Source organism: Fusarium fujikuroi, chromosome FFUJ_chr05 (assembly GCF_900079805.1).
Source record: "Fusarium fujikuroi IMI 58289 draft genome, chromosome FFUJ_chr05".
Taxonomy (NCBI): domain Eukaryota; kingdom Fungi; phylum Ascomycota; class Sordariomycetes; order Hypocreales; family Nectriaceae; genus Fusarium; species Fusarium fujikuroi.
The window spans coordinates 4215908-4242695 of NC_036626.1; the positions used below are offsets into that span (position 1 = coordinate 4215908).

General features: G+C 48.4%; 7 protein-coding genes, besides 1 other annotated feature; 5 read left to right on the forward strand and 2 right to left on the reverse strand.

The window, feature by feature from the left end:
- Positions 1-320: 320 nt before the first annotated feature.
- FFUJ_14364 (uncharacterized protein) lies at positions 321-2469 on the forward strand (the record flags this gene model as incomplete). XM_023578412.1 has 4 exons in its annotated part: positions 321-480; positions 1551-1817; positions 1869-1994; positions 2045-2469. The coding sequence occupies 4 exons, from the start codon at positions 321-323 to the stop codon at positions 2467-2469; spliced, it is 978 nt and encodes a 325-aa protein (XP_023431225.1).
- A 1800-nt stretch (positions 2470-4269) lies between these two features.
- Positions 4270-5143, forward strand: FFUJ_14363 (uncharacterized protein; the record flags this gene model as incomplete). XM_023578413.1 has 2 exons in its annotated part: positions 4270-4520; positions 4870-5143. 2 exons carry the CDS (start codon positions 4270-4272, stop codon positions 5141-5143), a joined length of 525 nt encoding a protein of 174 aa, XP_023431226.1.
- A 1142-nt stretch (positions 5144-6285) lies between these two features.
- FFUJ_14362 (uncharacterized protein) lies at positions 6286-7443 on the forward strand (the record flags this gene model as incomplete). XM_023578414.1 has 2 exons in its annotated part: positions 6286-7080; positions 7129-7443. The coding sequence occupies 2 exons, from the start codon at positions 6286-6288 to the stop codon at positions 7441-7443; spliced, it is 1110 nt and encodes a 369-aa protein (XP_023431227.1).
- Positions 7444-11897: 4454 nt separating this feature from the next.
- On the forward strand, positions 11898-13548 carry FFUJ_14361 (related to putative tartrate transporter; the record flags this gene model as incomplete). XM_023578415.1 has 5 exons in its annotated part: positions 11898-12071; positions 12123-12225; positions 12272-12369; positions 12423-12965; positions 13012-13548. 5 exons carry the CDS (start codon positions 11898-11900, stop codon positions 13546-13548), a joined length of 1455 nt encoding a protein of 484 aa, XP_023431228.1.
- Positions 13549-13853: 305 nt separating this feature from the next.
- Positions 13854-13943, reverse strand: a tRNA (tRNA-Glu).
- A 1484-nt stretch (positions 13944-15427) lies between these two features.
- Positions 15428-16636, forward strand: FFUJ_14360 (uncharacterized protein; the record flags this gene model as incomplete). XM_023578416.1 has 2 exons in its annotated part: positions 15428-15839; positions 15885-16636. 2 exons carry the CDS (start codon positions 15428-15430, stop codon positions 16634-16636), a joined length of 1164 nt encoding a protein of 387 aa, XP_023431229.1.
- Positions 16637-20743: 4107 nt separating this feature from the next.
- FFUJ_14359 (related to heterokaryon incompatibility protein het-6) lies at positions 20744-24520 on the reverse strand (the record flags this gene model as incomplete). Its single annotated transcript, XM_023578418.1, has 1 exon — positions 20744-24520. One exon carries the CDS (start codon positions 24518-24520, stop codon positions 20744-20746), a length of 3777 nt encoding a protein of 1258 aa, XP_023431230.1.
- A 918-nt stretch (positions 24521-25438) lies between these two features.
- Positions 25439-26555, reverse strand: FFUJ_14358 (uncharacterized protein; the record flags this gene model as incomplete). XM_023578419.1 has 2 exons in its annotated part: positions 25439-26375; positions 26428-26555. 2 exons carry the CDS (start codon positions 26553-26555, stop codon positions 25439-25441), a joined length of 1065 nt encoding a protein of 354 aa, XP_023431231.1.
- Positions 26556-26788: the final 233 nt, after the last annotated feature.

A 26788-nucleotide genomic window follows, 5' to 3' on the forward strand; every position in this document is an offset into this window, starting at 1 on the left:
ACGTCCCTCATGGCCGAAATGACATCTGTGAACAGCTTTTAGTGGTTCCGTAGACATGCAATCAAGATTGGCTCTAAAAGGCATCCATCTGCTTTCACTTGATGTGGCTCGTCACGGATAGATGAATTACATACAGTCACGATAAAAAACTGATATACTGGCGATCACGCCCTCAGGCAAGGTAATGATCGATTCAGCGCAAAGATAATAAAACAAAAAGACTCCAAGATCAAGTATAAATAGACCGACAACCCCCAACATTTCCCATGCCAAAAACCTCAACACAACCAAACCTCTACATATTCAACACTAAAGAAATCATGCCTTCCGGATCTTGCACCAAGACTAATCAGGGCGCCGCTGAGTGGTCCTGCGAGCATGACATCAAACTTGAGCTCATCAACGACAAGGGAAAGTTTGAAGACGCACTGAGAGTCATTTATCCTCTTGGGTTCAAGGTCAACTACAAGTACAGCCCCAGTACCTGCCGAGTTATTGCGCTTGCGAAGACCACAGATCCAACCGACCTGTAGAGAAAGCTCCAAGATGTCGGTGCTATTCTCCAGGGACGATTCGGTCGAAGACGATGAGAGCTGAGATGGATGGTCCAGTATCGCGTGGGGGGAAGAGAGACATACATTGAATGTCATTTTTGGATGCCGACGGTAATGAGCTACCTGTAGTTATTCACATAAGAATCGCACAAGTTAAGCAACCATCAATGACAAGTGAGGAAGTGATGTTGTGAGTAAGTTATGTCGATGGTCAAACCAAGACCTCCGTTGTCACGACAAACCTGCAATACGATGTGAATCGAGATGTGAAGAAACCTGAAAGGCCGAGAAAGCATGACACCAATTTGCGGTGGATATTCTGAGCCCGTCCGTTTCGAAGCTCGGGGACGGTGATGGTGAGGTTCCCTGAAGGTCACGACAAGAGCTGAAGACAGCACTGAGAAAGCCACAAGATTAGCCATATGGGCATGGTGGGAGTCATCTTGAGAGCCTTATCTTGAGTTGACAGATTTGCTTCTAATGGGCATCTTACTTTATGTGTATTTTGTGTGCTTTACGCTGGATTGTCTTTATGGAAGGGCAGCACACAGCACTTATTTATACACCTTTAGAGTCAGTTATTAAGATATCTAGCTTTTCAGCTAAAAGCAAGATCTTAAGTAACAGTAATAGTAAGGTAACAGTAATAGTAAGGTAACAGTAATAGTAAGGTAACAGTAATAGTAAGGTAACAGTAATAATAAGGTAACAGTAATAGTAAGGTAACAGTAATAGTAAGGTAACAGTAATAGTAAGGTAACAGTAATAGTAAGGTAACAGTAATAGTAAGGGCAATAAATATTTTGTCTATATGCATTTCTTTTAGTGTTCTTTACCTTCATGGCCTCGAGGTGAAGCCTCTTTTGACCCCTCAACCTTATCACAGCATCTGGCGAGTCAGCTCTTAACCCCCCAAGGTCGCATTGGCTGGTTGTTATGTCTCCAGGTGCTGTATTAGCTGTCGCTCGAATCGACCGACTGAGAGTGCCGAAAAAGAATTCTTCCTCAACGCCGACGTCGGTGACATACCTGTTGTCGTCGTCTTTACGCAGTTCGATACCTTGGTCGATGACCACTTCTGCCAGCTACGTAGACGTCAGCGTAATCGTACAAAGGCAGTTGATATGGATCAGCTTGAAAAGGATGCAATGAATTTTGCCATTGCAGACTACGACTCCAACTATCGCGGACAGTTTGAGAGGGAGTTTGGAAGGCGCTTGCGCGTGGCTATTATCCAGCTCAGCATGCCACAGCCGGAAGACGGTAGGAGAATATCGTAAACTTTATAAATGTACCATAGCTGACGGTTTGTAGGTGAGCCAATGGAGACGTCAGGTGTTGATTCCTTGGTAAAGGACACAAGAGGAATGCTGCTAGCAGACGGCCTCAAACTTCTGTGGACAGCAGCACAGTGCCACTCGGCAGACATGAAGCTGAAAGGTAAAATACACCCATCCTTTCCCATATAGCCTGTTGCTAACGCTCTTCAGAGTCAATCAATTTGGGCATGGACGTCTTTTGGAAAGCAGTCGGTACTTCTTCAATCCCCTTCATCCCCTTTGTAGGCGCCACAGCCCTCTACAGCGCCTTTATCAAGATCCTGAAAATTATCAACACCATCTGGGGCATTCCAAGCTGCACGCCTCTCCTACATGACTCCAAGGTCCGCAACCTCTTCCTTCAAGGATGCTTTGATGCTTCAGCAGGAGACATTCTGACCTCCAAGTTCCTGGTGGCTCTGAATTTCTTTGGGCCTTTGACAGCTACCCAAACATTCACCGTTATTCTCAAGATGATTGCTGGCATATATCTACTCCATGAGAAGCTGTTTTGGTATATCAAGAACCACCCTGAGAGGGTTGTAAGCCCTGCTACTATTGGTCGCATGGTGATGGAGTTCAGGAGGAGTCAGTGACAGAGAAACATGTCTGCCCGTCTGACGTATCGTATTAATATTACGAACTGCTACGACAAGGCGGCGTGCTTGGCCGAGTTGGAGGAGGCTGTTGAGGCTGGTCGTAGTGTGATGGGTAAGGAAGGGATGAGAAGGAAGACTATCGTTGATAAGTAACTTGTTCTCTTTATTTGGCTTTTTGCTTGGTAGTAAGTCTCACTATCTAATATCTAGTACTTTACCTCTTTTTGCCTGGCAATTAATGTCACATTTGAGTCGGAAACTGAGGATCATGTAGCGCACGAGAAGAATATTAGGCTCTGAGACAGTCCCGACAATGCAGATCTACAGAATTCCTTAGAGCCTTTGAACATGTCCCATGGGGTTGAGCGCGGAGGGAAGGACGGGAGAGGCAGCCGCGAAGCTCGTAGGCCATGGTAAGACAAGTCTTGTTATCTTTAGATTTAATGTTTTGAAAGATAAGCTGACCGCAGGAAGCATGAGCTGAAGAGATGCGAGTAACGGAGAAGGCATGAAGCGCACCATATTTAGTTTACTAATCTTATACTTCCTGATAAGGTATGAGACTGGATAAGTGGCCACGGTTGAATGACTGTGTATAGAGCACATCTTCGCATCTTGAATGGAATTTTAGGGCTGTGTAAAGAAATTTGCCGGCTTGTGAACTGGAAGACAACTCACTCTCAAAAAGGAGGCTGATAGCCTGACGTTCACGCCTTGTTCATAGTGACAGTGTGCCTGATGCAATGTGAGTGACAACGAACAGGCAGAGCGCATTGAGTATAGATAGAGGCGACCAGTGGGTAGAACGGCTGACCAAGAAGGAAGCAAATTGATCACATACCCAGTAAGAACAACACCGCGAATAATTGAGAATTATATCCTCCGCAGCCACAATGTCCAGAGACTCAAATATCGGAGACAAAACTGAATACAGTGCACGCACAATTTACATCCCTTATAGGCTCGTTAGAGAAGAAAACCTAGAGGCCATAGACAAGAAGTTGCCCGATTTCTTTCCTGGTGGAGTATGCATGACAACAACGACGGAGGCTATGGCGCATTATAAGATTGAGGGACTCGTGATAAAGGGTTCACCGGATTTCAATCTACTCCAAGAACTGCAGGAACTTGAGCTCGTCATGAAGGATTGAGAAAGGGTGAACAAGGATGGAAATACCGGGAGGGGAGTGTCATGATGGATGACCAGGAAAGAGGAAGACCGTGTTCATAAACCAAATAGCTGCATCTGAACAGAAGGGAAAGTTTCAGCTTGGTTATAAGGAAAAGAAAAGCCATGATTTTAATTTGAGAAGATCATTCTGGTGATAGAACTGTGAACACTTCTTCACCGAAGTTGTTTATCGCGTAGGTATGCCTGACATGGGTATTCAGCAATGCATTTACGTCTTGCGTGATCCAGTAAATTTTCTGCCCAAGCAACTCGGGCAGCGAGCAAATGAATCTTGTGAATCAGATTGGCTGAGAGGGTACTAGGAAACGATTCACTCGAGAGGTGAATAGACCGCAACCACCAAGCTGTTGAGAGTGATGATGTGTCCGATAGACGTGTGAAAGGACTCCAGGTTGAAGGTTGTTCATTGACAGAGGGCTGATAGTCACGCTATCTGATGACTGTGACAAGTGTCTGCTGCAATGACGGTGAAATCACGAAGAGGTGAAGATTGACTATAGAAAGAGGCGATTCGCCAGCAGTCAATAGCCAGACCAACGGACAACATCAACAACAACACATCCAACTCACCACAAACTTCATTTTCACATTCATTACCTGCAACAATGCCTGAAAACCAAGAACCCCAGACTTGGGGAAGCCAAATCACATATGTCCCCGTCCGTCTTGTCAAGGACGTGAACACCTTCAAAGCCGCATTGAGGGATCACTATGGTGAAGGAGTGACGCACCCTATCAAGAGCTCACATGGGGAAGAGGCCCATTATGAGGTTACGGCACCTCAAGCGAGTACAGGACCCGCGAATCTGGTGAAGACTCTCCAGGATGAGGGTGTTCTTAAGGAAGAGGGTGAGAAGTGAGAGGAATATGTCCGACATATGGGTTCCGTTGCTGGAGGGGGGAGATGTAGCAGCTGAGATGTTTGCTATCTCAGATACAGTGAGACAATGAGGTAAAATTGAATCTTTTCACTCCACAGTTGCAGGCTTCTTAAGTGATGACGAAAAATGATTTGTTTGTCTAAAGAATCACAAAAGTCGATGCTGTGAATACCCGATCCAGCAACTGATTTGCTCTCAAGAACTGAGAATGATTGTGCTCTGTACATTGCAATTGCAGTGAAACTACCATGGTCGCCTATAAATTGAATGAACACATTAGAAAACTAAAATATAAACCAACATCATAGCTCATTTACATAATAGCAACTTATACGACTTGGCCTTTAAGAAACACTATAGAACAATGGCTACTTACGGAACTCAAATGCACGATATCCCCATTCGACTTATTGGGGACGAGACTGCTTTCGAGAGAGCTGTAGAGGCCATTTATCCCAATGGTGTCACGTTTACGTATCATAGAGCAGGTACCACGACTTCACCATGGCCGGTCTGTAACGTTCAAGCGAACGCAAGCACTGGACCTGCTGATCTCGTAAAACATCTCCAGGATGCTGAGGTTATCATGAAAGAGTGATAGAGACAGGAACAAAAGTACGGTGCGAGGAAGAAATATGCGAAACAAAGTTCTGTTGCTATTCTGACGAGCTGAAAGGGCTCTAAGTAGTTGATTCAATTAATCTAGCTACTGTTTGTGAACATGAAGGTTGACAAGTGGCATACCAAAAAGATTTGAGATTTGTGAGTAGGATGTCATCCTGAAACGATTTCCAACTCGTCCATGAAAGTGAAGCGAACTAAGATAACCTTGATGCTTAAAACTTATTAGAAACTTATTAGAAATCGCATTGCTCCGAGGGCTTCGTAAACGTGAGGGTTATGTAGATCAGTAGAGTTTCGCATGTTAGGGCATGGCTGGCAAACTCTATATAAATGGTACGATGCAAGCTCTTCGTGTGATCGGAGCGACCGTTTCGAGGTCAATTACACGTCATTCAATAGCCAAAGGTTTCCTAGAATGTAAACTGGCCCGCAATGAATAAAGCGGAAATGATACAGAGCTCACCAGAAAGCGCATATTCGGAACACGATCAAGTGCTGTTCTGGGTCACCAATCTGGCGTATGAAGCAGATTCATGGTTCATGCCATATAACCGATAAAGAGGGATTCTAGGTTCTGCTTCTTCCTCATAGAGAAGAACGGGCTTGCGGCAGATTTTGCCATTTGTGGTTCATAACTGTGGCTGGAAGCTTGTGTTGGCTCCGCGTCTCTGAGTTGCAGGATTGTGGAAGCCGTTGAGGAACATAAAGCAGCTGGAGGGGAGATTTGGGTACTGGATAGATGTAATAAGTCAAAAAGGGTTCTCGGTTTGATTGGGAATGTGCCAAACGTGTTAGTGGAATGGAAGATGGCACACTGCCTGCACACGTAAGGCTGCCAGGCTGTGCCCTAGATCTAAGTTTCCAAGATAACGATATAGTTTACTTCGTCAAACTTAATGGTCCTATCGGCCGCAGATATGACGAGTGTTTGGTTGTAGGAGTCATTTGTATGACGGCCATAATAGTCACAAGGTTCACAACTTCAAAGTGAACTATGCTTGCAATGCAACTTCGAAAACGCCGCAACTGAATTGCGAGGGGAATAAATATACGTGTACTCGCTGATCAAACCCCGCCCCTGAAAGACCCTCTCTTTCCGAACACATTCGCTACAGGATGTTGATCCTCAACTTGACCAACATCGCCATCTTGGCCCTCAGCAACCAGATATTCGCTTCACCTGTCCTAGGCGACAACACACTTCAGGCTCGCCATCACCCTCCATCACCACCACCTCCTCCCGTTCCTCCACCCGTTCCCCCACCTCCTCCGCCCCCTCAGCCCACAACAACTCCAGCAACCACCGCAAACAAGTCAACTGTAAAAGTTCACCGACGTGTTGTCCCACAAACTGGCCCTATCCCAAGAATCCACCTCGTCCCAAGGCACCAGCTCGACAACTTCGCCGGGAAACCCGTTCCTCCACATCGACTACTTCCGCGGCGCGACATTCCAGACATTGTTAAGGTGGTCGGCAAAATACCAGACTTTGTAAAAGACGACAGGTACGAATGGAATAACACACAATACCCCGCCTATTCCCTCGGGAGGATTCTCCTGGGCGCAAAGTCATTTGCGAACGCCAAGGGAAGAACTTGCAGTGGCTCATTGGTTGGTCCACGACACGTCTTGATAGCGAGGCATTGCTTCGGAGATAAACTAGCCGACAGTGTTACATTCGAATCCAACTTTTTCGACGGTCGGAGCGGAGGAATATCGTACGTGACGGACATTATCGCTCTAGACGGCCTAGAATGTCACAAAATTCCCAAAAATGGACAAGAGAACTTTGATTGCGCACTCGGTAACGATTGGGCCATCTTGATTCTCGCGGATCGAATGGGTGAGACGCACGGGTACCTCGGGGTAAAAGAATTTGATACAAAGACACTGATGAACAAGCAAGCTTTTGTAAGTACAAGAGAATAGAACAAAGGAATGAACACTGACGCTAGATAGTCACACGTGGGATATCCTACCAACTCTTGGTATCATAAAGCAAAGCCAATGCGGCAGGATGGAATAACCGTGGAGAAATGTTATCACTCCTGCGATATTCCCGGCGATCGGCTGATCACGGATGCGGATTGCCAGAGCGGAGCATCAGGAGGGCCATTGTTTAGGATGGAAGATGGACTAGCTTGGCAATACGGGGTGGCGAGCTCACGTTTCGGGGACCTCACCAAAAGCATGGCTCCTCCGGATAGGTGTGCTTTTGTATCGAGCACCAAGTTTATCAGCGCAGTTGCTATGGTGCGAGAGCAATTCCCTTAGCATCTCTAGCATTTGGTATGCTATTAGTAAGATGGTACACGAGAAGTAAATTGCGTCGAGTGGCCAACGAAATTGCCTCCCTACTTTAGTCCGTGATCTCGATGTAGAGGTTCTAGTGGGCCTCGTGGCCGCCCAATCAAGACAGTAACAATAAATATACATGATAGTAAGAGAATACGATAATGAGAACGGGAGATGAACTTTCTTTCACACCTTTACGCATCTTCAGAACGAGCCAGCGGTCGTCGCGAGCTGAATTAGATGTATTCAGCCCCCCTTGAACAGGTGAACAGGCCTAGAACAACCACTGAAAGTGACGGAGCACCACAATACTAGCACTAAGACGGTGATCACATCATGCAATCTGGTTTCAGTCACTGCAGAGATCTCCAACGTCCAATAAGCACGAGTGGCTTAACATCTAGCTCTCTACGATGGAGGGATGCTGGACACCTACGGTCACAAGGTCTGAGCATCCGGGATCGCAGCAAGCCACTGAACAAGGTTGAAGAATGAACTTCAGTATAGCGTGTGCTAGCCAACTCTCAAAGGAGATGAGAGCATTTCCAGCCCATCATTGATGTCGTCGAAGGTGCTCGCCACGAAGCCCTTGGCCATTATGACTTGACGAAACGCACGCTACTATTCAGGAAGACTGCCTTCAGAAATGAAGGGACTGGCCACTATGAAAGATAGCTGCATTACTGGATACAGGCTTCTGTATGGTGAAAGCTACGCCTTGGGAATGGCGAAGGATTGCGCGACCACTAGATCCCAGTCTGCATCTAGGATGGCCACAAGCCACTGAGCAAGGGTCAAACGCGAGCTACAGCACCAGTACTTCTTAGCAACATGGCGAGAGCATCCTCAGGACATCATTGATGTCGTTAAAGGGCATTTCGACAACGAGCCTATGGCCATTGTGACTTGAAGTATCTCCGGCGACCATTCAAGGAGACTGGCTTTTGCACGCAAAAGCCAAAACCCAAGAACGATAGATATAAAACTGGCTTCGGGCTTCTGTCGTGGAAACTGGTCGTTAGTGGCGGTAAAGGATTCCACATCTGCACGACTGGTTGCCCCTGAGCACCATCGTGAACACCATCACATGTCGACGGGCGCTCCGGCCTACCATCGAGCTCAGTGAGGGTAGGGAAGACTTTGTGGCTGGCATGGGATCCAAGTTCTGAATGTGCTATAACAAGGAGGGTGACATGTACTGCTTCGACTTCTCAGCTCGTAGTCTCGAACACGGAACTTGCGTTGGGCAGCGCCACTTGAGTGACCCAGGAGAATATCCCGAGTTGCATTCGAATTTGGGTACCAAGCGAGACTGGGCGGTTTGTATTGAAAGATGGTTGAGCTGAAGATGGTCTTTCTTGAGATGATGTGAGCTACTCAAGTGATGATAATGACCGACTCCTTGACACGAGAGGTCGCTATATTTATAATATGAGAGTTGAGTAAGGAGAACCTGATTTGGGAGACGATCTGAAAGAAACAGGCAATGCATACCACGTCTATCCACTGATGGACGATCTCGGATGCAACCGCTTTACCTCTACTCCATTGATGTACATCATCAGACGAGGAGTTTCCACAGTTGAGCTACAGCCCTAAGGTAGGGGACACAAAACTTGAGACTCGGATTCGTCGTAGATTACTGGCTCTTGGTGGAGGCAGACTCACGTTTTCTGTCCTCCGAATGCCATCAACCGTGAACAATCTGCTTTGAACCTAGTTCTCTGGTGCACCCTGGCTCTCCCCTTTGCCTGATAGTTGATTGGAGTTTCCATATCATCATGATTTCCGACCAGGCTTTTGCTTGGCAAGCACGAGTCTCGGAATACTGAGCCGTGTTATTATCTTGGCCTAAATCCAGGAGAGGCTTGATAAGACTGAAATGAGGCCAGCCTATCGTATCATCTGAGTTAGAATGAACTTCATCAGCCTTCATCGGGAAGAGTAGGATGGGGAGGTTCCCCAAGTTCAAGCCAAGCCTTGATTCCCCAACGTCAGAGTGATAACATGCATTATTGTTGGCGCTATCTCTCCTTACTTCTTGGCCTCGGTTCCGACCCCATCCGGGCCACAAGAGCTGAGTCCCCGAAGTGCTGACGGGATCCCAATAGTAGCCTCCGAGACTCTTTCCCCAAGAAGCCAAGTGAAATCTACGCCATACGACACTGAATCTCACCACAGAGCCTCATCGGATGAAATAGGAACCCAAGCGCATTCCAAACACCTTCCAGCAACCCGTTAACGGAAATGCACATTTCTCCAAGGTCGCATTGCCTCTTCCAACCCTGGAACAATAGAGTTTCATCTCAAGGATGACGTGCCAAGAATACGAGCCCCCGTAAGCATCCGACCTTCAAACAACAACATCCTCAAACCAATCCAGTAATTGCGCCGATGCTTTCGCTTAGAAACACCATTAGTAAACCGTCTGTGCTCATCATCCCCAGTTATCACAGTGAGATATCCTTGCGGGGAAACGCAACCACTCCCCGTTCTAGTTGAAATAGCTGATGTTTAGCCAAAGCCAAGACTAAACCCCAGACTACCAACACCGTAAAGTGGAACAACGTCACAGCGCATTTGGAGCTAGTGCAGATCTGTAAGACGCCAGCGGTGAATCCTTCGAGAAGACGTTTAGAGGGAGATCCTGTCGAAAAGAATCCGGGAAGGCGGGCTGTCTTGAGCCTATCATTTGACATTGAGCGGGCGTCGAGTCGATAGTGCAGGCGGTTACTGGAATGTGTGTCTGAATAGGGCTAAGCACATGCATGACTAGAATGCACGATTAAGAAGCGGCAATTCTTCTAGAAAACAACTTGGTTGCAAGATCAGCGAGCTTAAAACTAACCCTAGCATCATTTCACCGGCGTATCACTGGATAATTGCTGTGGCGGAGCATCGTTAGTGGAGTGCTAGTACACAGTTCGCGGAGTAAACAGCCCCCCAACCCCCTCAGTGAGATGCGGGCACCGAACCGCTAGATCCCCCCCGTAGATATCACATTTTAATTATTGGACTAGAGCGGGAATCTTCGGAACGGTCTGGACTCGCCAAGAGGGGGTTCTGATACAGGCGCTATGATGTTGTGATGCAATGCTCCGAAGTTCAAGCTGCGAGTTTGGTACGAGGGATTAGGGTGGTATTCGTGACCCAATCTCTGGCACATCCCTGTTGATGCTGTGAGATGGGCTTACGGTTGCATCGAGACGCCCACATGCCGTACTTCAGGTTACAGGTAGTCGGATCGTTGTCATTGCGTAAGTTTGATAGCGTAAACTGGGGGAGATTAAAGGTTCAATCGATGATTCAATTGCAACAGCCTTATCTCTTGGAGGTGATGCCAATGATGAGGAGAGAAGCCAAGCTGACTCCTCTCCTTGGCCAAAAGGGTGCGGAGGCACTGAGGCAGCCTAGTCAGTCAGCGGAGTAGCCAAGCCAGACTCTCCCTTTAACATGCGGAGACAACTACTACCCTCACTCTTGGCCAACATCTAATGAATCATGCAAAACCATACACATTACAAAAACAATCATCTAACAACTTACTCTCTTCCCACCGTGAGCTGTAATGACGCGGGGGAAACAGTGCTCACATCTCAATCCCTGCTGCTTTCTACCCCATGTCTACTCCGCAACCTTAATCGTTAAGCTTAATCTCCTTCCCTGTTCGGTATGGTATGACCTTGTTGCTGCGGGCGTACAGTTCTGGAAATCCCGCAGTGGGGAAATGACTTGGAGTTCTCGTCTAAGTTAGCTGGCTAGCTTGGTTGTACATTAATGGGAGGGCTGTTTTGGAGGTAGGCAGTGCAACACGATATTCTCCAATCAGTGATGAGACTAACGGCTCGTGATGATAACGCCACTGAGCTTGACCATTCTTCTAGAAGAAAAGAAGCACTCTCTAGCTGAACACCCCAAAGCTTAACGCTCTCGTATGGAAATCCAACCTGTTAAACGCTGGAACTAGCTTCTATGATGGTTTAACTCATCTTGGCGCCGTTTTCTAGCGCTGTGATAAAACCTGCTCGTGGACTAGAAGCGCAGACCATCTGTTGATCAAAGACACACAACACCATGACAGCCAGTTCATCCCTGTTTTCGCAAGACGAGTACTACCCCAAGTTTCTTGGCGAGGTTCCACACGGTCTAGACCAACCTAATCTCTACATCCCAGATCTGCCCTCCGAATGCCACGGTCTACGGCTTTGCCGACTCCTACTCTGCACCCCGCAATGCGGGGGATGGTCAAGGACCATGGGGAACTTGTGGGATGATCGGTGGTATTCCCCAGGTTTTGTCGCTGTCAAGAAATGTCTATATAACTGTCCGTGTAGCGCCCACTATTTTGTTCTCATCAAGGCAGTCGATCGCTTTGACTACCCAACTACTTCTCTATCTTATAAACCTCTTCTTGACTTGTACTGTGCTTCATCATGGCTCAGCGTGACGAAAAGACCGACATCAGGGACGTCGAGCCCCAGATCTTTCAGAATGAGTATCCGGAGAAGGCAATCCCTCGGGTTGACAAGATTGATTACTCTGGTGCTCATGAGAAGACTGATCCTAAGGAGATTGCTCTTGTGAAGAAGCTTGATCGATGGATGATGGTGAGTAACTGATCACTGATAGAAAGAAAATGAGTGAGCTGACGATTGTAGCCCATGCTTTGGAGTATGTACTGGCTCAACTATCTTGACCGCAATGCTATTGCTCTTGCGCGTCTGAATGATCTCGAGGAGGATCTTAACCTCAAGGGAACTGGTAAGTTTTAGCTTCACATTAACAATTCTTGACTAACAATCTGCAGAGTATCAGACATGTGTCTCTATCCTCTTCGTCGGTTACATCCTCGGCCAAATCCCCTCCAACATGTTCCTCACCCGCACCCGCCCCTCTCGCTACATGGTAAGCTCACTCTTCCCCATCCACTCACAAGTGAACCAATACTAACATCTCAGGGTATCATGATGATGCTCTGGGCCATCGTCAGCGCACTCACCGCCGTCGCAAAGGACTTCAAGGGTCTCCTCCTCACCCGCTTCTTCCTCGGTCTCACCGAAGCCCCCTACTACCCCGGCGCCGTCTATCTCCTCTCTATCTTCTACACCCGCAAGGAGGTCGCAACCCGCATCGCCATCCTGTATACCGGAAACATCCTCGCCACTGCTTTCGCTGGTCTCATCGCCGCTGGTATCTTCCACGGTCTTGATGACGTCGCTGGCCTTGCTGGCTGGAAGTGGCTCTTCATCCTCCAGGGTGCTGTCACTTTTGTGATTGCTGTTGCCGGCTACTTTATCCTCCCTGATTTCCCTCTTACCACTCGATGGCTGACTGAGGAGGAGAGACAGTTGGCGCATAACCGTATGGAGCTTGATACTGTGGGTAACGAGGGTGAGACCAGCACATGGAAGGGTCTTAAGCAGGCTGCTAGTGATCCTATGGTTTGGATCTTCTGTGCTATGGCTCATCTCCACTTGGCTGCCAACGGTTTCAAGAACTTTGTAAGTTTTCCAATTCCTCAATTGGTTCTAAATGCTAACGGATTAGTTCCCCTCTGTCGTCAAGACTCTCGGCTTCAACACCACCATCACCCTCGTCCTCACCTGCCCTCCCTACCTCATCGCCGGCGCCAGTACCATACTCGTCTCATGGATGTCAGGCAAATACAACGAGCGAACTTGGCACATCACCGCCTCCAAGACCGTCGCAGTCATCGGTTTCGCCTCCGCGGCTGCTACTCTCAACACAGCCGGTCGCTACGTCTGCATGGTCATCTTCACCATCGGAACCTACGCCGTCAACAGTCTTATCCTCGGTTGGTGCGGCTCTGTCTGCGGTCAGACCAAGGAGAAGAAGGCTGTTGCCATCAGCATGGTTACTATGATTATGAACATCAGCTTTATCTGGACTCCTTATCTCTGGCCCAAGAGCGACGAGCCCAGATATGCTATTGCCATGGCCAGCAGTGCTGCTTTCAGTATTGGCACTGCAGCTCTTGCTTGGCTTGCTAAGATCATTCTCAAGAGGCGAAACCAGAAGCTCCGTGCTCAGGATAGCGAGACTGAGATCTTTTATGTCTACTAAAAGACATTGGGTGATGAATTGATGATTTTGACTCGGCTAGAGTTTCTGGAAGGATGGTAGGATTTGAGCAGGAATCGAAGGATATAGAGATGGCGGAGTAGATATGTCAATACTTGGTCTCTTTCGCAATATCAAACTGCTTGACATAACCATGCCCCCCAATTGAAACGTGCATATTAATTGACTACTCAAGAAAAATCAGTTATCTAGTCGACATCAATTGAACAGCGTTTAACGTCAAGCAAATATAATGCCAATGTCGCTGATGATAGACAAAAGAAATAGCTTAAAAGTGCAAAAGGAAACTCCGGTACAGGGAATCGAACCCTGGGCTCCGCGGTACTGATCCCTCAGGTTATGAGAGCGCGAAATGTTAGCCACTACACCATACCGGATGATGCTGCTTATACTCCGGCGCTCGGAATTACGCTTTACCAATGCCAAGGCGGCCCCCGTGCCAGAAAGATTGACTACAGGGACTTGCCCGCCCCGTGGCTTCGTGGACTGGCCAGCCCCAGATTTTATTAGGACTTTTGATGGATTTATTTTTGCAGGCGGAGACGCGTGACCTGCACCCAAGTCAACGTGCGCGTGAACTCGATATTGGCAGTGGCTTGAGAAACAACCGTTAGAGCTTTTCATGTGCCCGGTGAACTCGAAACTCGACTGCTTGGTCGCTGTGATGACGTTCTGTCCGATGGTGACCCGTTGGGACCAAGGACGTAAAAATCGCGACATGGTAGTTTATAGGCAACTGGATAAGTACTGAGAGATGCGGCGGACCAACTTGAACGTGAGAAGGATGCCAGCTTCGTGGGTCTTCTTATCGCATGTTGGAAATTTAGAAGATTGATGAGGTTCGTCATTCGTGCCATCTCTGAGACTACATATGCAACAATTAAGATATGAGATGATATATCGCATACCCTCCCAGAATGCTATTGGAGATGTCACCGGCTCCTATTCGGGCCTCAATTACTGTTCATCTGGGGTGTTCGGTGAGAAGCTTTGCGGAACTTGTCAGCACAAGTGAACAGAACCAATGTCTCTCCTCACTCCCATGAGCTGCATTGACCCTGCTCTCAGAAGCAAGTTCTGCATCTTCGATGGGGGGATGATTCATCATCAAAACGCATCAAACGGCATGAGACTAGCAGCCCGGCCAGCACCCGCAGCTCTGCCCTCTGTCTACTGCCACTAGCAATCTCGCCCACCAACCGGGAAAAACAAACTGTCGAGCACTGCCAGTGGCATGCCCGCGTTCCCTTTTCGATCTCTTACCTCACGCTTCGCTTCCGATCAACTCTTTCTTCTTCCTTCTTCATACACCAACATCATCCCAAACATATCCCACAAAACCTTACATTATCTTTCCATCAACAACTCAACTCTTCACTCTTCTATCATCGCAAGTCGTAGACTATTCTTCACACCTCACCCCAAGTAATTCTCGCATATCACAAGCCTCAAAACCATCATCTCAACCGACACTTTCATCCATCTTCTTCGACGGTAGCGATCGCGCATCTTTCTTATTGACCATGGTACAGCGCTGAAGACTCCTATCACACTCTACCAAAGGCATCAGCTGTTGGTATCACAAACCTAAAAGCCAGCCATATCCCCCAGGCTCGACTGAGAAGACAACATCTTCCACAGCGCGCCAGACGTTTGACACACAATTATCGCAAACCCCTCTACCTTTCTCATATCTTCTCGTCTCAGGACCCTACGACGAAATATTCTCAAACAAAATCTTTGTCTATCCTTCGACCTTCGATCTCCATCAACATTGAAGACACCATTACGGTACGCCATCATTCTTTATCAGTTTATACCCTATTCTTCCCCGTTTTATATCTCATACTGACTCTCTCAGATGTCATCTCCCTTTGACAAACTCCCTATGGAGGTTAAGGTGGCGATCCTGGGCTACCTGATCCCTCCCATGTGCAACCCCATGAACTACGGGGTCCACCCTCAGGCAGCTTACGCCACCGTAGGAAACTTCAAGCGTGTGTCCAAGGGTTTCGAGGAAGTAGTTGATGCGATCCACTACATCAAGGCCATCGCAATCGCTGATGGGGAAATCAAGTTCACGATGAATCCCATCCAGGACGATCTCGTGGTGTTCTGGATGGCCATACCAAAGCCACTTCCCAACAGTTCCTGGATTCGATCCACGAAGGCGGCTGGCTTTGAGGTGGATGACGACGCGCTTCCCATTCGTCGTCTGATCGTTTCCAATCACTATCCCATGCAGCCCCGGTCTCAGGACCCCCTAGGTTATGGTAAGTCTTCTCAAAACGTTTGATGGCAATCGCTAATCTTATCAGTCTCCCGAACCAGCCGATCTCAATCCGTCAAGAACACTCTTCGCTGGAAGAACGAGCCTTTCGAGACCGACCTTCCTATGTTCGCTCGCTTCCCACTACTCAAAGAAGCCGTCGTTTCGGTATCCATGATGTCCCGATTGTGGCACATCTCCGGTTTCCAAATGGAGGGACCAGATGTTGAGGCACCGCGCCCGAACGGCGAGACCTGGGGATTCAACCGCGTTGGGTCTTACAACGCCGCTGCGGCACGATATTTTGAGGCCAAGGGCATCCAGGCCGACACTGGAATTACCTGGGAGTTCCCAACCTCAGTTTTTAGAGCCCACCATGCGACTATTGTCTCGGAGCCAGAAGATCTCCATCCGCGTGTTGGTGAGCATGGCGCCTTCATTTTACCTAATGACCTACCATTCATTGGGCTGCATGGGTATAGCCGTGGAACCCGCTCACTTGGAGGAAAGTGGGCTGGCTTCCGATACCATACCAGAACCGAAAAGGTTCAATTTTCACCACTCGCGTGGCATGAAGTTGAGCCGATCATCGATCAGCTGGGAGACGCCCCCTCGGCTGGTCAGTCACTGCCCAATGGGCATCCACAGTTTATCGCGCGTGTGTGGATGATTCGCGAGGGAGACGAACCCAAGGACGAACCACATCATTGTTGGATGGATGTGAAGGAGCCCAAGAGGAACGACGCGGACGAGCCCTGGGAGCAGGAAGAGCCATATGTGGAGCAGATCGCCATCACCTAGAAGATGGTGCGCGACACTCTTCTCCGTCGACACGAGCATGCAGGCTACACTCTTGACCTGAACTGAGGGAATGAAAGGGCCTAGGAGCATATGGCCACGTGAGAGGTGACGAAACCGGGTGGCATTGACTGTTGGGGTACACTGACGTCGGACGGACGCTCAAGAGAGGCTGAGATAGGAGCTATGGGCTGAGTCAAAGCCTATATGCCAAGGAGATTTGCCGAAGAGAGATAAAGGTACCAATGTTGGCGTCTGGGTTCAGATTTGGGAATGTTGCAGTTCTTGTGTGTTTGGACTTTTTAGTTGCACGGTTACCTTATGTTTATTGTACGACTTGTAATAGTAGCTGTTTGCAGGTTACCACGCAAAAGCCAGTTGGGCATTAGTCTAGATCACAGGATACTGGAATTCATGGAAGATGGGATTTCCTATGAACGATCGAGAGAATATGTGTTGTTTGCTGACCCCTTCTAGTGACTCTCTTGAGGCAAACTAGAGCAGTGATCGAGAGGATAAGGAGTTCCATGAGGCCATGAGAATTCTAATTCGTGTAAGGCGCGTGATGCAAGTATCAGCTGTCAGGTCTATCAACTCAAAGTTACATATTAGTGATCAAATTGAAGTTGAAAAAGGTTCTTTCAGAAGTCGCGTCGTCCTGGAACCCACCACCAGAGTACGCGTAAATCCCAAGTAAACCTCTTTACCATCATGATTACGAACTCCTTTGGATCTTGGACACAACACGACGTGGGTCCCAAACAGCAGAAAAGCTGGACTTTGAAGGAGTCATTTGGCCCACTGTTAAAGATAAAATGTGACACCATGAACTCTGGAAATGCCTTTTCGATCGATGCAAAGGTAGGCGTCGCAACTCTAGCGAAGTGGTTCGGAAGCGGGCTGACTTGACGATAGGCAAATTTCCCACAGACGATCCTTTCGTCGGATGGTAGGACGTGACTTGTGGCCTCTATAGAGTACCTCTTCGTTGGGGAATAGGTAATGTTGTATCGCTGTGGGAGCAGGAGGCACGTCGTGCTACAAATGAATAGCCTTTGACACAACAGCAGCGACATGGGCTTCCAAGATGGCTTGAGCGCCTTGATCCCAAATTCAAATAGAGCTTGTATGTAATGAGATTGTATCCGAAGTTCTCTCGCTGCGGTAATTCTCGACCTCCTTGAGGTTCGTTTCCATCAGTGCATGTGGGCCTGAAATAAAATCCAAGGGTATTCTCCAATTTTGTCCGTGTTGAAGAACGTTTGTAAATGATTGTGTCGTGTTACCTGGTCTTAGCCCATGTCCTACCAGGAAGGAACATCGTGCATAGGCCAGAACGGATGGGAATGAGAGCAGTGAGAGCAAAGGTGATGTCCTTCAGGGTCTGGGCGGATATGATGGATTGTTGATGGGCTGGTGAAGTTGAGAGATCTCGGAAATAGGAACAAGCTAGAGTTACTGCGAGAGATCCACAAGGCTGCTGGTCAAGATATCTCACAAACGTCTTTTTCTCACTCCTTTATATCACGGCATGAAGCGGCTAATGATACAGCATAACATCACCAAGAGATTAATTTCTTAATTCACCTTTCTGATCGCGAGTCCTGGCAGGGAAGAAAGAATACTGACTTGTTGACATCAACAACAACAACAGTAATGGCATTAATAACATCCATCCCCAACTTGGCTTGAAAGCCTTGAGCCACGCCCTCGATCACGAGCAAGGGCTTGATCAATAACAATATTTCACAAGAGATAAAACAAGGTTAGGCATTACTGCCAATACTATAGACTGATCTAAGTATCTGCCTTTCTTCTCCATTCACGTCTTCTATTCTTTCCACTCTCTCAAAGTCCACACAAGTAGCACTCCCGACTAATCTCACATACCAATGTGGTTGCTAAGCGCGCCATATCTTGCGAGCTACCGCAAAGAGTAGCCCAAGTATAGAGCAGTAATGCATTGCCAGTTTTGAGGGACAAAAGTTTGTCACTGTTGATAAGTGGTTTGAATCTTCGCGGATCCTTTCCATCGACTCCAAACTCTCGCAGTTCTCATTTCCGTTGTCATTTCCACGCTTTCTCTGTAGGCACGATCCTCGACTCGCCGTACGACTCACACTTACACGTAGAGACACTTCGGCCCATCAATGGGGACCGATAGTGAAATGGAGAGGTGTAGTCCCAGGGTGATGGATGCAAGCACGGACCATTTTCCAGGTAGTGGCTAGTTGCTTTACCCAAGGTTCATCAGTCTGCACGTCGTATTCCTTAACCTTGATCCAACCGTAAGCACCACCAGGAATCTCCTTCTTCTTGTCCCGAATAATCTAAACCCGGGACACGAATTCTGGGTCCTGGTTCTCCAGAAGTTGGCGTCCATTTTGAGGCTGCTGTCGTCGATGGATCATAGGCTGAACTTCATCCCAAGTAAGTGGTCGGAATTCAACCTCCTCGGACTCGAGGTAAACACGAAAGCCCGCCCATTGTCCGCCTTGAGAAAATTCCTGGCTGCGCTGGTTGCGCCAGTCACGGCGAGTCTTGCTGTAGCCGTGCAGGCCAATCATCGGGACCTCGTCGATATTGACGTAGTCATCCAACCGAGGATGAATCCAGCGGATTCCTGTATGATGAACAGGATGGTTGAGGTCTCCCGACACTGGGTCAGCACGTCGATGCTCCGGCTGGGGGCCATATTGTTGGAACGATGATATGTGCCAGCCAGGAGCAGTCTTGACCACAACATCCATCTCATGAAGAGATCCTAACTCTTGGGCGATGGGAAAACTTGTTTCGAAAGGTAGATTCTCCTCACAAGCAGTATAGCGTGGGTAATGACCCATTACATTGATAGCCCATGGCGGCCAGGAACGCAGAAGTCTTCTCTGCATGGGGGTATATGAAGCCCACCCAATTGGGAAAGGGTGAAGGGTCACGAGCCGACGAACGGCATGAAGGTTGGGGATCCAGGGGGTTTTGAGAAAGTCGGGGAGGTTCGTACCCATGACCAAAAGCGCGTCACGTTCACAGTCAAAGGTAAATTCCTGACCAGCCGAGTTGTGGCCGGTAAGAGGTCGGGCCTTCAGAAGGAGGTTTCGGAATGTGTGGCATGTTGCCATGATAGCGCGGGTTGCGTCGCGCCCGTTGCTGGTCCCTATCTTTCCGTCCGCGAAGAGATATTCTGGTAGAATCATTGGAGGAATCGCCAGCTGGATGATCTTGATCTGGATCTCCGCGGGGAGATCCATGAACTCAGGGCCTGCTATCTTGAGCGGTGATATATGCTGAGACCGAAGATCTGTGGTTTGCTTGTTATGACTCTGATTCTGAAGACGTGTCGAAAGATGATGCGGGTTGATGGGGAAGGACTTGGGATGAGATTGGTCTATAGAGGATGTTGACGTCAGAAAGGTTCTCGGAGCAACGGACAATAATTGAAACTTGTTGCTTACCATCAATATCAAGATCTTGCCACACAGTCTCCAAAGTCGGGACTGGTAGATGTAAAACGGGTGACAGGGAAGAGAACGGCGAGGAGTTGAGGGTGTCGCTGAAGAGTACAGGCAAGAGACGATGGGATGGTGGAAGACGTCTCTTTGCGTGTTGAGAGAATGGTTCAAAAGAAGCCTTGAGGTTGAGACCTTCTCTAGTCAGAACTTTCTGAGATGAGGTGGTGAGGAAAGAAAAGTTTTTGGTGGGTCGAACGCTGAGGGATGGGATAAACAACGCCTGTGACTTGGCAGTGGATTTGGAACACTACTGGCACTGGCATGGACTGATCCCTTTCCCAGTGGCACACTAGTCTCGTGACGGGAGGGCCAGTGACAGGAATCAGCTGTTGGCAAACACAATCCCAAGTCCTAGTCCATTGTGGGGTTAGAGAAGAAGGCATTCAATATTATGATTGGCTTTGAAGGACAGACAACGATATTGAAGAGGTACTGTTTGTTCAGTTGCGAACAGCTAGAATTTGCAGCTGTTCTGAACATCAAACAAGGACAACGAGTCACAACGCGTACGAGAACACGGCAAGGCCCCAGGTTAAGATTCATATACCCCATGAAGTGATTTCGACTCCAAAATGACTTCTCCGAGCTGACGCCTAGCTACTCAGTAGATCTCGAAGTTCTCAACCAAATGCCCCGCATCATGAAACAACATATCCAAGTCAAGCCCATACAAGTAACAATCACTCACCAACAACCAACCCCCTCCCTCCCTCTTCCTCAACAGAAAAGGTTCAGTCGAACCAGGGAAGTAGACAACCCGATCCCCCGCTTTCGCTCTTGGGCTCGCAAGTCCCAAAGACCCCTTCTCACTAGTGAAAAGACACCGCCCATAGCTCGCAAAGGTGAACTTTTCGAAGAATTCTCTGAGATCATACCCAATAGCTTCAGGCTCTTCGTCTGATTTCTCCTCAGAACTTGATTCAGGGTCCTTTTCTTCTGTGTCATTCCCGACACTTAACCACCAGAGGTAGAACTCGCGGTCGCGAAGAAACATGGACGCATCTGCTGACTCGAGAATACCGGCGCCGCAGTGACGATACCACTGGGTGAAGCCCACACCAACGTTAAAGAGCTCAGAGCCATAAGTTGCCGTAATTGTCATTGCAAAAGCCTTGCTCAATGGAGATTTAGAATCCTTCCACTCGGGAACCAGTTTCGAAGCCAGCGTCTCCCACTCCTTCATCACCTTAGCAAAGCACTCAGTTCCCGGTGCGTGACCGACTCCATCCTCAAGTTCCGGCCCAACCTCCCGAATCGTATCAACCATCTTGCCCCTGATCGTCAAACTTCCATATTTCGAGAACTCCAAGCCTGGAAGATACTCCCTGCCTAGTTGTTCCCTGGGAAAGCTAAGTCGCGTTCCATCTGCACACCGAACATCGTAGTTCTCCTCAGCGTCTTTGCGATACGGTGCGTACCAATTATCCCCTGCAAGCCTGTTGGTTGAAGTATCCGTGAAGTCAGGTACCCAAGATGGAAGGTTTGGATAACTGCGCTTTGCGCCGATATCCTCCAAGATACTGAGATCTTTGGTGAGTTTGATCACAGCCTCTGTGAACTGACGAAAGATATCTTCCACGGGCAGATCGTAGTCAACAGGTATGAAACCCGGTTCAAACAGACCCAAGATGCCATAAATCTTGTCCCGTATCTCAGTAGTCTGACAAACGCGGCTATACCTCAGAATACTCATCGGATCACTACCAACCCCCGGCATCCTCAGACTCCAAACATGACTATCCGGATCGAATCCCTTGATCGGATGATCCCCTTCACCGCCACGTGAAGACGACAGTCCCTTAGCTCCATTCGAAAAGTCTGCTTTCCAACTGATCTCCATGTCCCTCCACGGCGTCGCCTCGTCTCCACACATCATGACCGCTCTTTTCGCGAGAGCTATCTCTTGGATGACCCATGTGCGGAAGAACCAAGGCCTCTTGACAAGCGTGTTCCAGGCGCGGCGCTTGACTTCTGGTGGTGCTGGACCGTTGTGGGATGAGTCGGCGATGCTTTCGTCGTTAATATGTTGGAATACAAGATGGGAATCATCGGCTGCGTCGCCGAGCCATACTACGACTTGGCTCGCTGATTTGTAGATGTCGCCCATGATGCGGACTTGTTGGTTTCGTTCGCCGTGGACGGATTGGTTGATACACAGGGCGTCGACCCAGAGTTTGCGGATGGTGTTGGGAGAGCGGAGGTGGATGAGTGCGGAGTGGAGGTTTGGTGTGATTGAGATGTCTTGATCGCCGAGGTTGATGTACCTGACTGGTGTTGTGTCTCCCCAGACATAGGACAAAGCTTCATAGTCTGGTTGGAAAGTGATATCGCTGTCTACCAAGCGTCCGACAAGAGGGTCTGTCCGGTTGCTCGATGGAAAGAGTTCAAGAAGTCGAAAGGAGCTACTGCTGCTCAGAGGCTGATACAAATCTGCCGAGGAGGCAATCCCCAAAGGAGAAGATGGCACTGGGTCATCTGACCGCTCTGGAGTCGCATAAGGAACCTCCTGTCTGCTTTCGACCATACTCTCAATCTTCTCATCCCAAGCTCGTCTCTCAAGTGACACAGTTTCAACAACGCGCTTCCTCACCTCAGCATACGAAGGCATAGTCCACCCCTCATTACCAGACATCTTCTTCTCCAGAATTTCAACTATCTCCAGCCACTCCTTGATGTCTCGAAACGGCCCTCGGCCAGCTTTCCTTACCACAGTACGTGCATCAGCATGTAATCCAGGACAGTTAACATCAGCCCCGGCTTCCAGCAACATCTTTACAACCGGTAAATTATGTTTTATAATAGCGGTATGAAGCCAACTTGTCTTCTTTGCTTTAAGATTCTCTCGATGAAGACGTCGCCTTGAAACAAGAACCGTGTCGATATGTGGACCTGGGTACTCGGTGATGAGATATCTCGTCTGCTCGCGGTACATATTACCAGAGGAGAGAAGCCAAGTCACCATCTCTCCCCACGACTTGGGATCATCAGGTAGTTTGGCACCGTACTCATCAACACACCAGCGCAAAAGGCTCAACCCTCCTCTCTTCAGCGCTCTCTCCTGCAACTCCACTGGATCAAGCTTGATACCATGAGAAACAAGCAGCTTTGCCATATCGACGCTCGAAACTGAGGTTGGTACTTCTTCGAGTCGTATTCCTCTGTCAAGAAGCCGGTTGGCTGCTTCAAGCTTATTGTTCTGCGCGCAATATCTCAGCACGGCCTGGTAGTCCGAATCTTCGAGATCGCTCGCGTGTGCCATGAAGGCTTCCAGAAACTCGAGGAGGTTCTCATCGCTTGCATAAGGGTCTGCAGCTATCGCGACTTCGATGGGCGTTAGATCCCCGTTGGTGCTTCCACGATTGAAGATACAGTTTCGACGGCATCTGGCACTTTCGCCATGCTCTATGAGAGCCAAAGAGATATCGATATTGCGGCCTGCGGCTGCAGCATGCATCGCTGTCCCAAAGGTCGAGCCCTCGCCTTGCCCACCATCAACCATTCTTGGTCCAGCGACATCAGCAGCGGCCCCATAAGCCAGTAACTTCATTACAACGTCCAGCGCTCCTCTGCGACAAGCAATATGAAGCATCATGACTAACCCCGAATCATCTTTAGGACATGAAAGACCCTGCTTCAGCAAATACATAATGATGCCGCCCCAGGTGGCTTCGATGTCAAGATCCCATAAGGGCACGTCAAAGTTCACGCCAGGGGGCCAACCAACCCACGTCATATCAACAATCTCCTGCGGCGAGATCAAAGCGTCGAGCGTGACCTGAAGAAGGTTTGCCTGTTCCTTGGGCTCATCTTCCACAGTCTCTCCATTTTTAGCAGTCTTTCGTATCTTGGCGAGCTGCTCTGGAGATCGGCGTGGCTGGAGTGTAGAAATGTCCGCTCCAGACTTGATCAAGAAGCGAAAGAGCTCTTCATAACCCAGCATACAAGTGTAAACAAGCGGTGAATACCCCTCATCATCCGAGCAATTCACGGCTGCCCCATGAGCCATAAGCAACTTGACCATCCCCAAAAGCTCAAGATTCGACTTCTTCGGGTCCTCACCCAGATACCCTGGGTCAATCTTTGCCCTCTTAATCGCAACCTGCAATAGATCCCTCTCCCCGACGAACAAGTCCCCCAAGTCATCTTTCTCCAGCAGCGCACGCGCCAGCGAATAATCCACTCTCAGCTCTTTGGCGAGGCACTTACGTACGGCTTCGACATGGTACGTCTTGAAAACGGGTGATGTTCCATGAAGACTGAAGAATTCGTCGAATTTTATTTTCTCAAGATGGGTCAGGAGTTCGTCTCTTTCTGCAGAGGGTTTTCGACTGCAGATGCTGAGGAGCCATTTGCCTGCGATTTCTTCTGGTGAGGCCATTTTGGTGATTACGGTGAGTAAGACGTTGTCAGCCTGGCTGACGATGTTGGGACTCTGCCTTGCAAGCGGGGCAAATGGATCCTGGTTATAATAATTTAGCGCTATATCCATAATCTCCGAGCCTTTGTGCGAGCCGTGGTCTTGGTCAACATTCTGCATGACAAGATCAGATGTGGAAATTCAATATTGCCCGGTTCTCCAACTGACAGCATTGAAAATTTCCGCTATTTCGCAGCCCTGCGGCATTGAAATGGTCAACATCCTACCTTTGGCTCTGCGGCTTGTCACGCAGCTAAACTCGGTCTTTTGCCCCAGCAATTCCACTACCATGATCTCAATAAGAAAGTTATCTTGATACGAAAATACGTAATATCCCAGGCGGACCTTGGTAAGTCAAAAGTCATCAAAGTTCAGCCGTCGATCACAATCCTTGCGCAGATCTGGGGGAACCCTAAAGCCACGCCCAACTTAAGTGCTGGTCTCAGCGCCACGATCCGTTTCTGTCTCCGATCTGTCAATTACCTTTATCCGAATAGGCCAAACTGTATGGAGTAACACCTTCTTTGGTCATTGTAGTGGGCGCATGATACGCGTGGAGGGTTGGGCGCGTGATGTCTTTCCAGCGAGCCTTGTGGCTAAAGCTAGACTGTTGCTATTTACCTTAGCTAAGGTAGTTTTCCAGTACGGAGGGAGTCCAGCACGATATTATAGTTCAGTTACATAAATTGGATGTATTATAATTTAGGATATGCAGAGACAGGTCTTTCAAAGGGACCTCTTACATGGGCTTGCAAACTATTTAGCTATTTACTCAATTTACCTATAACTTCACTTTTCTCAACACAAGCAAGCTTTAAGATATTTTGCTTCGATGAACTAAGAAGTGAATATCGTGAAATTGATTTAAATCTGGTGAAGTCAGCTGGAGTCATTCACATGCTCCTGTCGAATCCTTTCCGTCTGTACCCTAACAGCCACATAACTTGCGATGATCTCTCCGAGGAAATCATCAGAAACATCAATGTAGACACGCATCTCCCACCATCGTTCACCCTCATTTCCAGGCTTCTTTGTCTTCCATACCAACGCCACCAACCTATCGTAAGGGTCAAGGAGACACAATATGCGACCCTTGGCACCAACGCCATCTGATGAAATCTTGCGCATTTGCCACAGTAGCACGCCTTGTGAGCTATGCCATAAAGTCCCAGCGCCGTAAAGATCCCAAGCAAGTTCTTGCTCTGCCTCCATCTTGTAAGTGCTCCATGATTTGTGCGATGTGACTTCGCGGTTTAGCACCTTGATATCCGCATCCCAGATTGTATTGGCATGAAGATGGATCTGCGCAATCTCCGTTGATAAGCTTTGAGATCGCATCAGAACTTGAAAATGAGGGCCTGATTGATGCCGATTCCAACTACAAGAGGTTGATTGGAGGTATTGGTTCTCTTTTTTGTCACTGGGTTGAGGACTAGCCATTCCTGGTGTTTCTATGGTGTAGTTGGTCGAAAATTCGGGTGTGAGGCTGGTAAACGAAGAAGGAATATTATACCGGCCCTTTTCAATTCCAAACTTTCGCTTTGGATTTAGGTCGGTGAAGCGCTTCTGGGGATTTACAACCCAGGCTTTATTCATGTCAGCCGGGGCGCCAAGAGGACTCTTGGCCACTTTCGCACCCGTCTTGTCGCTCACTACCACCAAATCTGATTCATCGTACTTGACTTTCGAGTGTGCATTCTTCTCAGAAACGAGGCGTAGACCGCAATTCCGACAGAAGAAAGCGAGCGAGCTGTCCATCATGCCAGCGATGCAGCAACATGCACAAACCATAACAGACATGCAAAATATGAAGGCCCTAGAGATTATAAGCCACCAATCATGGAATAAAGCAATGATGTTTTTCTTACTCAACGCCTGTCGAGCTGCTGGAAGTCGGGACGTTCAAGGGCTCGCTTCTGTTCCCGCATGCTGGACATTTCGCGAACTGAGCGTCTGCGTAAACAATCTGAGGGTCTCTTTTAGTTGGAGGAGCCATTTCGCCGTTGTCTTTTGTACTCGGACGTGGACTTTTTTGGGACTTGAGCGGCTGAAGACACTGGCGTTGTTTATGTACAATTTAAGCTTGGCTTCTAGGCTAAATCTAGCCAGGTAATTCCGCCTGTCATTCTGCCTGTCAAGGGTTGGGGCTTGCCCAAATGGACCAATTAGTGTAAGAGAAATAGCCACGGGCCCTTGACGCTAATGCTATATGGAGTTTGTTCGGAATTA